The sequence below is a fragment of the Sebastes fasciatus genome, chromosome 17 (assembly GCF_043250625.1).
Source record: "Sebastes fasciatus isolate fSebFas1 chromosome 17, fSebFas1.pri, whole genome shotgun sequence".
NCBI lineage: Eukaryota > Metazoa > Chordata > Actinopteri > Perciformes > Sebastidae > Sebastes > Sebastes fasciatus.
This window is the reverse complement of record NC_133811.1, coordinates 22,676,053-22,691,169: the sequence shown is the minus strand read 5'-3', so window position 1 is coordinate 22,691,169 and position 15,117 is coordinate 22,676,053. Positions and strand designations below refer to the sequence as shown.

The 15,117-nt window shown below is 41.3% G+C and overlaps 1 protein-coding gene across 14 annotated transcripts in view; it reads left to right on the top strand.

The window, feature by feature from the left end:
- The window catches only part of LOC141754859 (sodium bicarbonate cotransporter 3-like), a 49,597-nt gene that overhangs the window by 11,938 nt on the left and 22,542 nt on the right, over nucleotides 1–15,117 (top strand). For 11 of the 14 annotated variants that reach the window (XM_074614261.1, XM_074614253.1, XM_074614262.1 and 8 more), the window contains exons 2-7: nucleotides 6,868–6,949; nucleotides 9,012–9,161; nucleotides 11,407–11,545; nucleotides 12,746–12,906; nucleotides 13,102–13,290; nucleotides 14,273–14,629. In XM_074614261.1, coding sequence (XP_074470362.1) covers nucleotides 6,868–6,949; nucleotides 9,012–9,161; nucleotides 11,407–11,545; nucleotides 12,746–12,906; nucleotides 13,102–13,290; nucleotides 14,273–14,629 — 1,078 coding nt within the window. The remainder of the gene's footprint in view (nucleotides 1–6,867; nucleotides 6,950–9,011; nucleotides 9,162–11,406; nucleotides 11,546–12,745; nucleotides 12,907–13,101; nucleotides 13,291–14,272; nucleotides 14,630–15,117) is intronic. The other 3 variants (XM_074614267.1, XM_074614265.1, XM_074614266.1) reach the window with 1 other exon arrangement.

Here is a 15,117-nt window from a genome sequence, read left to right as displayed (position 1 = left end):
GTGACATGATACACATTCCTGCCAATGGTGTCACACTATCCCACTGATCTACAGGTGCCGGCTATGTGCCAAGATATGCAGCAATGCGCTGGCAGAGGCAGGAGAGAAGAAGATAGCTTTCTAATAAACAAGGATGGACAATGTTGTATTCAAACTTTTATGAAGTTTTCAAGGGTTTTAAAGGGAAGGAAAAATCCAGAGTGCACCTTTTTAATTGAACAAATACTGAAAGTAATCATTGCCCAAAAAAAACATTACTTTTGAAAGTAAAGTGTTGCTCTGAATCAAGTCAAGTTACAAATATGAAAATATATCACGCTAAGCACTTAAATAAATTTATGTTATGACGTGTAATTGAGAAAAGGCAAATTTTGACACAATAACATGAACTTTCAGGGGTGTTAATTCAACTCTCTGGTAATAACTGAGGCTGTACTTGAATTATATTGTGCGGTAATGTAAAACAATACAATAGAATGATTTGATATAAACAACAAACTGTAGCCCCAACAAATGCCATAGTTAGACGTTGTGTCCATATCTTGATGACAAACACCTCTGTCTACATACATTAACAGAATTTCCCAACATGCCCATTTAACGACGATCATATCACAATCTTCTTGTTGTACTTGGAAAATCCTTGTATAAAGTTCAGTGGTGAGTTAAAACTGATTGTTTCCCTTTCTGTTAGATAGACACATGGTAAGCCTCGTGTTTACTCTGAACAGTTCATGTGAACAATAAATCCCCACCCCTGCATGATACCTAACACATTGGTTATTTTACCACCTAAGCTGTGCTAAAAGCCAGAGAAAATCCTCATACTGACACACTTACAGTAGGCCTAATGATTTTATCAGCCCTTTATCCTTCATTGATATAGCATTGAAACGATAGTAGATTGTATTTTTTATTAAAGGGACAGTATGTAGGATTTGGCAGAATCTAGTGTTGTGGTTGCAGATTGCAACCAACTGAGTACCCCTCTGCTCACTCCTCCCTTTCCAAGACTTGAGAACTGAAGCAGTTGGTCTTAAAATTGCACTTTTTATTATTTTCAAATAAATGGTGTATATATTTGCCATTTGTTTATATCCATAACTAATTTATCTCTGGTTCCCTTACAAGACAAACTTTGAGGAATCCTGACCTGCACTGTCCAGTATCCAGCTATTTATTTCACAGTCACACGGATTGAATTTGACAAAAATCAGGTCAAAAAAGTTACTGTATCGATTTCAAGTCATTGAATCGCATCGTATCGCTCTAGATGAGCCAAATATCGTCCTTGAACCGTATCGGAACCATGGAAAGTGATACTTATCATATCGTTGTAAAAACGTATCGTTACACGCCTAGTAACCCCTGTATCGTGATACATATCGTATCGCCAGTTTCTTGTCAATACACAGCCCTGTTGCTGAGTGATCTGGTTGGAGCAGATAAGTTAGGGTCATTGTAAAAATCACATAACGTCACAGTTTCAAATAAGCTGAAAGAAAAGTGTTTGATTTCAGTGATTTATTTTTCTCCCACAGATTTTCACACATTTTATTATTGTTGTCTGAGAACAGCATTGCCACAAGCCACCCATGTGAGAAAGAATAAAGGATGAGGGGGCAGGATTGCAGAACAGAAAGATGATGAAGAGTGACACTTTTTATGGTTTGATTATGTTGGCAGGTTGCTTGCTGGTGTTGCCTACCTCTCTTTGATTGTTATCCGGAACCCACTCTCTACTTTTTCACATTTGTCCCCCCTAAAGCGTATTGAGCAAAGCCGGGCTGGGCTCACCAGACTCCATGCATGCTTTCAGTTCTCCTGAACTCAGACTAAAAGTGACGTTACATGATCCCTGGTGACATCGAGGGGCTTCTGATCAGAATTCCCCACCGTACTAGACATGTGTTTTGTCAGTGGTAGGGGGAGCAGAACGTGGCGCTTCCCATGAGTAATGTTTCTGTCACATGGCCACACACATGTCCCAGTGGACACTTGACATACCAAGAGTCTGTGCTTACATTTATGCCTACAGAGTTTTTTGGCTCATACCATGGTTTGTTTCCATCCATCTTTGTATCTTGATCACTATTTGGCATTTACTGTGCAGTGTAGTTACTGTTGTATTGATCCAGATCTACTTGGATAATTTGACCTGCAGCTTAGTTTCCGACAGGTTTGGTGGCATATTTAAAACAAACATTACTAGACACAAATTATCTCTCTGGATACACTCAGGAAAGAAAACAGTGCTAGACACATACAGTATAGTCTGGCTGTCTTTGCTGTGTAGATTTAGTCAGAGACGCATCTGACTTCTGTCAACATCATCTATTGATGTCACTATATGGAAGCTCATGTGGCCCAACCACAGCTGTGCTTTGTAGGCATAACGACCAATTGCCTCCCTGGCCTGGGGCTGGACTGTGAGTGCTAGACTATGGGTTTATTTTGGACAAAGCTATGTGACAGGTTGCATCATGCGCTCTTAAATTGTACCGAGCAATGTGGGGTCGAGGGCACAACAGACTTTAACACGTGCATATACCACGAAAACATGCATAGAATACTAAATAGTAGGTAAACCGGTGTTTATACTGTAAAATTAAGAGATTTGGGGAAGTGGTATTTTAAGAAGCTTAAGAATAAGGCGATATTCATGAAGCGGGAATAGTTTCACACCAGCTTTGTGCGCCCTGGAAATTAGAACTCTGTTCAAAAACTTAAATCGAGTTTCACAGGTCTTTTTCTGTTAAAATTTCACACATCACAAGACTTTTAATCTTTGTTTTACATTTACTGTCAGTTAAAAGTTTGTTTAAATTACACCACACTGTAATCGAGATATGACGTACAGATGTAATCTCTAAGTCTAAATGTATCATCAGCTAGTGTGACTGACTCAAATTACCATGAGGAACCAGTCCAGTTTTAGTCACCCTTGCTCAGTTGTACTCGCCCTTGGTGTGCTATGGGGGTGAAAAACTCCAGCTACTAGATGGATATTAATTTCTTGCTGCTCTTCTCCCTGCAGCTGAATTATTACCGCTCCTCATCAAGGCACTGTCAGAGAGCAACACGCCTCATTATCATGCTAATTCAGTCGCAACTGAGAACGCACACATACACACAGGTTTACTAGTGCACGCACAGACACAATCACAGATGGCATCATTCATCGTACGTGGGGTTCTAACAGAATGATTATGGTAATATATGTGCGGAAATCTGAATGTCATTGAAGACATATTCATAGTAGTAAGCCAGTAATGAAACCAGGAGGTAGACATGGAGTACGTGCTTTCTATCAGAATGTAACTTCAGTGTGGTAGGTGAAGGTGACTGACGGGCATGTTGGGGTGCTGAGACGTACGAGGCCCTGATATCATCCACGTATCCCGTATTTTTACAGCATGTGGCTGTCATCGTCTTTTCTGTTTCCACTCTCTCCTGCATGGCAGCAGTGCCTCTCTGTGATTGGTCGAAGCGACTGAAAGGATCATCCAATTGGGGATTGTGTGTTGCATCAAAGAGTTTGTACACAAGGCAGGAGAAAAGCACATTTGTAGTTGTTGCAATGCGGTGTCTGATCATGTCATATGGCCTATGTAAAAGATTGAATGTTTGGTATTGTAACTCTAAGATAGGATCCCTACTATCAGCCATAACTGTTATATTATATACCCCTAATTCAGGCTGATCTTATGAGCCTGGCTGTCAGAGCCACCATTAGCTCACTGCCACCCTGTGGTGTTTATAGACCCTATGTGAATGTGTCTCTAAAATAAGTCTTTCCTTCCTGGTCACAATACAACATAGTTGAAAGACTGATCATGGAGCCAAGCTGGCCTGACTTCTATAGATTGAGGATGGCGGGGGCTGACATCCCTATCAGTTGCTGCATTCTGGTGATGGACTCACAGTGACTTCTCCCAGCACATTTAGCTCTGTATCGGCCACATATGCAGCAGCCGTAATTGGAGACGGTGTCTCTGTGGCTGTCTTAAATGTTCTGGCACTTAAGAGTAGGAAGTCAGGGGACCACTAATCACAAGGCTGGTAATTGGTTTGGGTTGAGTAGGTTTATGGTTTTCGTCTCCATCTCTGTATGTGTGTGTGTTTGTTGTCTTATGCTGTGTTCAGACCAAGAGCGAAACGAATTTTCGCCTCGCTTTACTCGCGCAAGTTGGACCGCTGGCATTATTTGTGGTCATACGTGCTAGATGCGCCTGAGAGGAGAAAGAATTTGTCTCCATAGATACCAACAACTTTTCTTTTCTGCCATTTCCGCAATCAACCATGGAAGAAATAACCACTGTCGCTGCTTTGTACATGTTGTGGAAGTCCCAGATATGTGGGAAAACCAAACGCCGTCGTGTCTGGGTTCATAACATCACCCGGCGGCAAGCTGTATTCACATACAGTACCGTTGCACTGATTGCATTTAGCAAGCGAGCCACACGTCGCTATCGCGGTATGAACCCAAAATAAACAGATTGTGCTGTGATTTAATTGCAATAAACGGATCAAAAGGTTGCCGAAATAACAACATGATAATGCAGATTTGTAAAAAGTCTGAATTCATGCTTTGTCAAGTCTGTCCTTAAGACGATAAGCAAACGACTTTTAAAATGCTTGTTTTCTGAATGGAGTTCGGATCGATCAGTGCCAGGCTATGCTAACATTGTAGCTGCTCCATCAACACTCAACATAACGTCATCTTGGCATAAATAAGGCAGCAATGTTGTTGTAAGTGGATCAAAAGGATGCCGAAATAACCACATAATGATGCCAATCTGTAAAAAGTCTGAATTTATGCTTTGTCAAGTCTGTCCGCAGGACGACAAGCAAACAACTTTTAAATTGCTTGTTTTCGGAATGGAGTTTGGATCGATCGGTGCAAGGCTATACAACTGCTCCATCAACACTTACGATAAAGTCATCTAGGCATAAATACGGCAGCAACGATATTTGCTTATACCATAGACAGTCTGTGGTTTATACACATACATCTATACACAGAGATTCGTGCCGGTCTCTGTCCAAATATGATGTACTATCGTAGCTCTGGGTGCCCACAGACAGCTACAATATTTTTTTCCTCCATTTCTGATTCAACAACGTCAATTCATCAGTGACAACAGGAGGAGAATCTCAACACTGATGGGCTTTCGTGACAGAGCGTCACGCGAATTTCTCGCTCGAGTTGAAATATTTCACCTCCTGCGAATACATGAATGACGCGACGCGAACACGCAAAATTCACGTCTAAACGCCACTTTGCATTGACTCTGTATGTAATTGCGCAAAAAGTTTGCTTCACTCTTGGTATGAACACACCATTACACTTCTGTCTTTGTGAGAACCAGATTTGAGTTTCAAACTAAACAAAGTTTGGTTTAGTTTAAAGGTTAGAGTTAGGATTGGGCTAACTTCATCTTAAATGTTGAGCATGTACTGCTGATGGTTAAGGCTACGGTTTTTGGCTGGGGGATGAGTGTCCTCACAAGTATAGCAATTGCATGTGTGTTTGGGTGCTGTAATTATTGTTTCCAGGCACTATTACAGTATTTGATAAAGAATATTAATAATATGTACCTTTGCTGCTATACATCCTGACAGCTTTATGTCTCTTCTAATTGGATCTTTCTGGTATCTCTTAATGTTTCCATGACATTGATATCAGGCTAATTATTTCCACTAAGGTCATAACCTCTCTTTTAATGAGTGTAGCAAGCCTCTTGACGTTGCTATGAAACTCGACCTTTTATGGCACGGAGCATGCGAATATGTTTTCCAATACAGGCTAATTAGTTTGTGAAAAATAGCACACATATACCCTCGTAGAGTCCCAATTATACCATTATACAATACTTCAAGTTGTTGAAGCAAACCATCAGAGGTTAATCTGCTTAATAAGCCATGTTATTATCAATGTGCCAAATCTAACCTGTTTGTCAGAGTATGTAATTGTGTTCTGGATAAATGATCACAGTCTACAAATCATTAAGTACACTTAATTATTTTTTCTTCCAGATCATGGTCTGAGCTGTTTATCTTGACTGCCATGTGGTAATGGGCTGTGTCAATGTTGGCCATCTGTAAATCCAAAGTACTTTGATTGCTTTACTCCAACAACCTATAAACCCGGAGCTATGCGTGAAAATACGAATAAAAAAGCATACAGGACTCCCTTCATAACTTTCAATTAACAAATTTGTGTGTTAGAGGAAATGTAAGGATCTCCATGCTGTGTTCCCACCAGTCTTATCACAGCCAAGCCAATCTTCACAAAGCTACTCCGCTTATTGCCAACAACACTATTGGACAAACTGCAGTCTGATCGAGTCAGGGATTCTTTTCTCTGCCATGTTAGTTGCCCACATTCCTCTGCTACATCTTACTGCCACACCAACACATCTTATATCTGCCAGTCATTTTCATCAACCCACACAGCAAACTCACCAACTGTGATTCCTTTGTGATGACAGTCTGTTGGATTTCTTAAAAGTTGGACTAAAGCGGAATTTAAAACACATTTTCAGTCTGTCATTGCTTCTAACATCTGTGCTCCTTTACAGTGATGAGATGTCTTTTTGAGCGTGTTTTTATTTAGCGAATGCAAATGAGACATGCTTTAAATGTGTTTTCTTTCCTGATCTTTCTCACCCACGGGCATCTCCCCAAGACCAACACTTCTTTCTAGCTTTTGGTATCCAGTGAGCTGTATAAATATGCTTCATTACGAAACCGTAAAATAATCAAGGAAAATTGGAATAAAAGAAAAAATCAGTTGCACATGATACTCATGTATGTTTTTATATTTCTTCTGTCTCTTTTGCTCTCTCCTCCTGTCGCTCTCAGGGTCTAGATGAGGAGGCACTAGTTGACCACGGGAAGAGCAGCTTCTCCACTCACACAAGCTATGAAAGGGAAGATTTGGAAAGTAAGTTTAAAGCCACCCAGGCTGAAAGATTTCTTGTGACTACTGTATGTTCTTTTTTAAATGATGGAAAGGATAGATCTTAAGCCAGCACACATTAAGTGCTAGTTAGCAAGACTGTGTTGCCTTTTCTATTCCTAGTAAACTAATGCTTTATTTTATTTTCATTCATTCACTTGCTGCTGATCACTTTAAGTGTCACATACCAGGCTGAGTAAACTTGAGACACTATTGCTTTTGAGATTTTGTAGTAGGGCTGGGGGAAAATAATAGAATATTATCGCTTACTGACTTTCTGTACAGTCACATTAATCACAAATCACAATTAATTGAATTCATTGAAAAATTAATTGTTTAGGTTAGTGTTTTACACGTGTGAAGAATATTTGTGAGTATATTTGCTACAATATGATGGACAGGGAAAATATTCAAATATTTTTATTAGGGCTGTCAAAGTTAACGTGATAATGCGTTAATGAAAATTCATTTTAACGCCACTAATTTCTTTAACGCATTAACACAACTTGCGATTTTTAGGTTGTAGCGGGCTCAGTTTTGCAGCTAGACTGAAGATACTGGCATCATATGACAGTAGAAAACCTAAGGAATCCATTGGTACCATGTCATACTAGCTTGTTGCGATGGAGTCTAGATAACGCTCCAAACTTACGCTAAATTTTGGCGAGGGAAAACTGGCATGGCCATTTTCAAAGGGGTCCCTTGACCTCTGACCTCAAGATATGTGAATGAAAATGGGTTCTATGGGTACCCACGAGTCTCCCCTTTACAGACATGCCCACTTTATGATAATCACATGCAGTTTGGGGCAAGTCATAGTCAAGTCAGCACACTGACACACTGACAGCTGTTGTTGCCTATTGGGCAATAAATATATACATACATTTGCATAAAGCAAACATATTTGCCCACTCTGATGTTGATTTGAGTTTTAAATACTTGACAAATCTCCCCTTAAGGTACATGTTGAGCAGATAAAAAATGTGTGATTAAGTTGCGAATTAACCGTGATTAACTATGGACAATCATGTGATTAATCACACTGCTCTTTCTTCATGTGGGTCCACCACACTTCATATCCTCCATCCTCTATTCAATCACATCTCCATTTATCCCATTCTCTCCTTTTGTGACACCCCCAGATCCCTCTGTCTTTCGTCTCTTTTTCGTCGTCGTCTTTGCTCTCTCTTCCTCTCTCCCTCTACCCTCCGTCTCTGTTTCTCTCCATCTGTTCAGCTCATGTGTATGTCACTTACGCCTTCCTCTGAGTGCTGCATCTTGGTTTCATCCCTCCTGGGTTCCCTCTCTAATCAAAGAGAGATGACTCATCTGTGGAAAAAAAAAAAGAGTATTGGCGGAGTATGTAGGGCGGAAATAGGGCATTTGCAATTCAGAACACATTTCCTGTGTGGCAGTAACAATAATGAGGGGAAGTAAACATTTGGGAGAGAGCAGAGGGGTGAAACATTTAAATGTTGTTCTCTGGTTTCCTTCTTATATAGAGCACTCAAATGACACAGAAACAAGTTGTCTGTCTAAAATGTTAGTGTGACCGGGACAGTGACTCTGCATATGGATTTCCATTTATATTATTGTGTCCTTCTGGGAAGAATCTGACTTAAAACTTGCATTGTCCGATTATTAGCATTATATGCTAACAAAGGCAGAAGTCTGTTGTATGTGTGATGGGCAAGAAATAGACCGAAGACTTCAAGTTCAACATGTTCTACCATAGAAGATTTTACAGTGTTATAGATGGAACCTGTTGTAGAAAATATGTAGAACTTTTATTTCTTTATCTCACTTCATATCACTTTATTTCAAATAACATGACATTTTACTTTACCACCTTATTAGTGGTATTCTGAGTCAGTTTTTTATCATAATACTAAAAATGTAACTGAAATTGCGAACTGAATTCCGTCTTTTATGCTATTTTACCTTTTATTATGTTTAAAAAATGCTTTCATCTTTTTCCAATTTGTGTGAAAGTTGGTGTCCAGAAAAAAAGGTGTCTGAATTGGTCTTGCGCTTTTCTTTTCCCCAGGTCACAGAGCAGTGTACGTAGGCGTCCACGTTCCTCTGGGAAGGGAGGGCAAACGGAGGCATCGTCACCGAGGACACAAACACCACCGAAAGAAGCGAGAGAGAGACTCTGAGGAGGGGAAGGAAGATGGCAGGGAATCCCCCACTTATGGTAGGAAACAATCTTCCTATACGTCTTAAGTTACTACCTTGTTGTACTACACTCTTTTGTTCTATATCTCTAAATCCCTCTCTACTGATTTCATACCACACAGTACTCTACCTTGCAGTTAATGTCTACTTTTAGAGCCTTCAACTGTTTTTATTCACACATTCATAGATCGCGCCTCAGACAATAAACAAACCCTTGCAATCCACATTGTACATCCACACAATGTGCCTTTTGATCACGATCTTTGAATGCAATATGAATTCCATAAAACATCTTCAGTTAAAAAGCACGAAAAGCTTAAGTTGCTTAGTAATGAGTAAATGTCATTTTTCACATTCAACCTTGGTTGACAAAGCTGAGGAAACAGCTGAGACATGTGTGGCGTTATGGGTGTGATTTGGAAGCAGACCCCCCTTTAACAATGCACCGATTTTCAGATTATAGCACCACACTGCTTAAGCCTTCTGTGTCTCTCCGCCTTTCAAAACACTTCTGAATAATACATCCAGCTCTAAAAGACATTAAAGGCCACTGGGAAGCAGCCTCTGACACTGATTGAAGGCTATGACATTTTAAGCGATGTGTGCATGCGTTTGTGTGAGAAGTTGCTGCGTCACCTCAACTGGAAGACTCGTAAACACCCAAACAATGCTTTGAACTCTGTTAGGGGTTATCGTGTCCTTTAAGACAACAACACCAAACAAAACAGCATTGGTCTTGTTCTCATGTTGAAGGTAGGGTTTGCAAAAGATCAGAATCAGATGTCAGTGTTGCCGACTTAGCAACTTTCTTGCTAGATTTAGGCCTTTTGGATCTAGTGCTGCTAACTACTTTCATTAGAAAAGAGTTGGCAACACTAGGCTGGGTTTTTCAGTTGGATCTTTTAAAAAATCAAATGTAGTCTTGCTAGTTTCTCAGCATTCCCGACCCTGCCTTTAAACACAGACTGATGGCACACAGCATCACGATTTATAAGACAGATATTCTGAAACAGCACTTTGCTCATCTACACAGTTAGACTTGATGCTGGTGCCTAAAAATGTCATCACATATCGCGCTTGAGCAGAGTCACACACACGTTTAATTGTACCATCTATCATCATGATTCATGCTATCTACTCCAGAAATGACTAGCAAAAATCCTTCAAGGTCTTTAGGGGTCAGTAACATGATTTATTGACCCAGAAAAGAAAATTGTCAGAGGATAGACAATCTTTATGATCAGGTAAAGGTGTTGAGCATCATCGAATATGAAGTGTACTCACTTGTGCAAAATACACACCAGACCTAACTCTCTTCCTTCTTTTGCTTCCAGTCATTCCATTTCTGCCTCCCGGTGGCGTTTAGTCTTGTAATCTGCCATATCTATTTCCGTTTTCTCTCCCTGGTTCCAGATGTCCTGATATCTGCCCTCTAATTCAATCAGACATGAAAAGAAAATTGCTGGAAAGCATTCAGGTTTTCATTATGCTCTCTTGCGCACTTTCTCAGCATCAGGCCTGCTGCAGATGTATTCCTTCTTATGTAGTATAATGAAAAGCAGTTACAGTGAGGTACTGATCTTTCTGTGCCTTTACCCAAAAATGATTCTCCCCAGCTTCAAAAGACATAGTGCAGTTCTACTGGCCAGACGCACACGCATACTTTCTCAAACGAATCCCAAAGAATCCATCGGCTTCTACGAGACATTTTTCTTTGTCATGCTCTATAGAGGGAGGGGTGTGGGATACGGGGGGGAATGTGTGTTTGAGATCAAGACATCCACTTAAAGGTGCCCTGAGGAGTTTTCTTATAAACGGACAAAAGATGTGTTTACATTCAGCGTTGCACAAGAATTCCCATTGTGTGTATCCTTGAGGTCGAACAAACAAAATACATGTCCTTCCTCATAAAACATTTCAAAGCAGAACATTTTTTAGTACATGCATTGTTATGTTTATTACTTTGCAGTCTTCTTCTTCTTCCCTGCCTTTGCTGGCACATAGCTGCATTTCTTGGCACATTACAGCCACCTGCAGATCGGTGGAAAAGTGTGAAACCGTTGGCAGGACCTTGTATCACGTCATACAAGGGAGAACAAATGAAACGGGAGCTCACTCTTAAAAACAGTGCTCCGTAGAGCTACTAGAGGTCAAAAACTCCACAGGGTACCTTTTAACAACACATCATTCCTGGAGCATTTTACTGTTTTCTTATTGTAAACATTGTAAATATGACCTTTGGCCTTTGCCCACTCTTTGCGCAGACACACCATCCCAGCGGGTCCAGTTCATCCTGGGTACAGAGGACGACGACCTCGAGCACGTCCCCCATGACCTCTTCACCGAGATGGACGAGCTCTCCTTCAGAGATGGCAGTGCCACTGAATGGAAGGAGACCGCCAGGTCAGAAAAACACTTATGAGGCAAACGGCATGATGACAACCGCATGAAGTGACAGCAATACAACTATAAGCTCCATAGATCTGTTGGCTCTTTGTACAAATATTAGTTTTCAAGATTTTTAATGCACCTGTGCAATAGCTTTGTAGCATAACCATAGAACAACAACAATTAGGAGTTAGCTGGGAACCCTGATTAGGTATTATGATCATGGCTATTAGTCACAATGATTAGCCTTAGTGGCTACATTTACAGTACATGTGCACATTACTGTGAACATTTCTAATACTATGAATAAGGCAGTCTCCATTGGCGATCTGAAGAGATGCAGACTAGGCTCCAGAGGTGGGACCAAGTCATTGTTTTGCAAGTCACAATTAAGTCTCAAGTCTTTGCATTCAAGTCCTTAGTCAAGTCCTAAGTCCTAAACTTTGAGTTTCAAGTCCTAAACAAGTCATAATGCACTCTTCACCAAATATAATGACATTTTAACAACAGAGTAACTAGCGCCAACTGTCATTAGTTCTTCATGGTTCCTGCAACTTGATTGGAAGCTGTTGGATTGGTTCAGACAAACTGGATCTGGGGAATTAGGTGTAAGATAATCAAATTCAAGTCCCAATAATATTCACCAAAAATAAAGAGTCCAGAGTTCAACAGTAATTCAGAGATTCAGTAATAAACAACAAAAGATAAAAATTCAGTTTGTTCAGTCAGTTCAGTTATTTCTCCAAGAGTATATCCACCTCCCAAACAACTCAATAAAGGAACTGTCAGAGTTACCTCCAGTACCGGGCAGTTGATCGTCTGCATGCAAACAATTTTTTAATCTTTGGACTTGAGGAAAGGTATCAAGTATTTTCAAGTCAAAAGGCTCAAGTCCAAGTCAAGTCATCGGTGTTAAAGCCGAGTTGCAATTATTTTTTTATTTAGTGAAGTCGAGTCTAAAGTCATCAAATGTATGACCTGTGTCCAGGCCATGCACCTCTGCATACTCAACCTCAGGTCAAAAACTTCAACAGGGACATTTTACTAAGAAGTTGGCGTTTGAAATTGTGACTTATCTTGGCTCGCATTTCAGTGATTGTTCCCTCACTGATAAAACTTGAACTATAATGCAACTCATTTATTTTTTTTGTTAATTATAATTTGTGGATTAAAGTAAATGTTTGGGTCTATGTGTGTGCTTGTGTTTATCTACAGATGGCTGAAGTTTGAGGAGGATGTGGAAGACGGTGGGGAGAGGTGGAGTAAGCCCTATGTGGCTACGTTATCACTACACAGCTTGTTTGAACTGCGCAGCTGCATACTCAATGGCACAGTCATGCTGGATATGAGGGCCAACAGTATCGAGGAAATTGCAGGTACATTCTCCAGTACTCATTGAAATCACTTGCATGACATATTTGTACCTTTTCATTGTATTTCTTATGTAGTATTGTTGTGACAAGTATGAGATCAATAAAGCAAAATAACTATTCATTACTCTAGTAATGTAATATTCAGTGTTCCATACATAACTTCAGTTTTTCCTCACTGTGTGTCTTTGTACAACTCAGACATGCTGATAGACAACATGGTGGCATCAGGCCAGCTGAGGGAGGATTTGCGCGAATACGTGCGGGAAGCCATGCTGAAGAAACACCACCACCAGAACGAGCGAAAACTCAGCAATCGCATCCCTCTGGTGCGCTCCATCGCTGACATAGGCAAGAAACATTCTGACCCACTGTTGCTTGAAAGAAACGGTGAGATCCAACGACGCACTCGCATTTCTTTTTCCCTCCACATTTTCCACCACTGGGGTAACTATTCCTAAAAAATCCACTGTTCAAATCCCTCAATGCCATCGTAGAAGGTGGATGGTAAAAGTGAGTAAAATCTAGAGAATCATCTCTGATTGAAGCAGTCGGGCCCCAATAGTGAAAGAGAAATCTGGGTGCTACTGACTGCGCTAACCTGTATGGCTGGCCTGGCTTGGGGTATTGAATTAATGGTTGTTTTCACTCCATAGGGTGACACTATGACGGAGTCAGCATTGTGTGTTTTTTTTGACTGGGCATGGCAGCAATGGTGTTAATGTGCATTTTACAATCGATTTAAGTGTTTTTTAAGGATGAAAGCAATATCACATTCTCCACTACTGTGCTTGTTGGGCTTGCATTTCCATGTCATTAAACCTAAAACGCAAATGTGAAAGGTCAAACTTATAAATGTCACACTGATGGTTGGTGATGGTAATAGTTGTAGTATGAAATATGAGTGTCAAATGAGTACGTACTGTGTAGGATTTATGACTGGTTTGCTGTGGTAGAGCACATGTTTGCTTACTGTGCACTGACATCGCGCTAACTCATCCTCTACTGCATGCAAGTCTCTTTTTGCCTTACATCCGACATGCTGTGTAATTCGTTTGTTTGGAGTTGAATGAGACAAGTTGTTTGGCCCTTGCGGACCCTCCTACATGCCTCACTGAATCATCTTAGTGTCTTCTGCACACAACCATGCTTTTCGCTCATGTTTATGAAAGCACGATTCTCTCTAACTACACCTCTGCCACGCTCTTGCTGCCCACCCCTTCTGGCTTTGTCTCCTCCAGATACCACCTCTGTGATGTACTCCTACTTCATGTGTTTTTCCTCTCTGCTCCATCCCTTATTCCTTTTCCTCCTCCTCCTCCTTTCCCTCCCTTTCTCCTCTCCCCTTTTTTGCCATTGTCTCCTCTGTTAGGAGAGGGCCTGTCCTCTTCACGCCTCTCTCTCCACAAGCCAGGGGCAGCCTCCTCTGTCTCCAACCTCTCCCAGAGACGCGAGTCCAGAGTCTCCGTCCTGCTCAACCATCTCCTGCCTTCCTCTTCCTCCAACACCGGCCCCCCGCTCCTCACCACCCCTCAAACTACCCCCGCCGCCTCGCGGCGCTCCGCCAAATCCCACGGCGCAGGCCTCGGCCCTCAAGGCATCCCCGAAGTGGTGGTATCGCCTCCGGAGGACGACGAGCCACCACACTCTGCAGAAGAAGAAGTGTCCCCAGAGCTCAGCCGGCGAGCATCCTCGGCATCCCAGGGCTTCAAGATGCTGCCCTTAGAAGGCAAATATCTGTGTAGCCTGCCAGTGTGAGTCACGGCTTGAACAGAGAACACTAGCACTAGCATGAAAGCTCTGCTCCCTGTTAACTTCCAACCCTCCAACCCTGCGGCCATCTCATCAGTAACCCACAGCAAGGCTCACTCGCTAAGATGCTCTTCCCACTGTATTTATCCACAAAGTTTTTGACACTTCTCTCCGCCTCATGATTCTCGCTTCTCTCCCTTCTCTGTTTCCATCTGACCCATTCTTTTCTACTAATACCTCTTGTTCTCGCTGCTCTCTAATCTCTCTATACTTCTTTTTTACCATTCAAAACTTCTCTTAGACTCTTAACACTTTTCCAAGACATTTCCTCAGCATCTTTGCCTTGCTTGGCCCTGTCCCCATTCACACCTCCTTCATTGTGGGTGCATGGCTGCCTTACCAAATGTTTTTGTCCATCTTTCTCCCATACCGCATCATGTGTCCTGTGATGTTTTATCACATCTT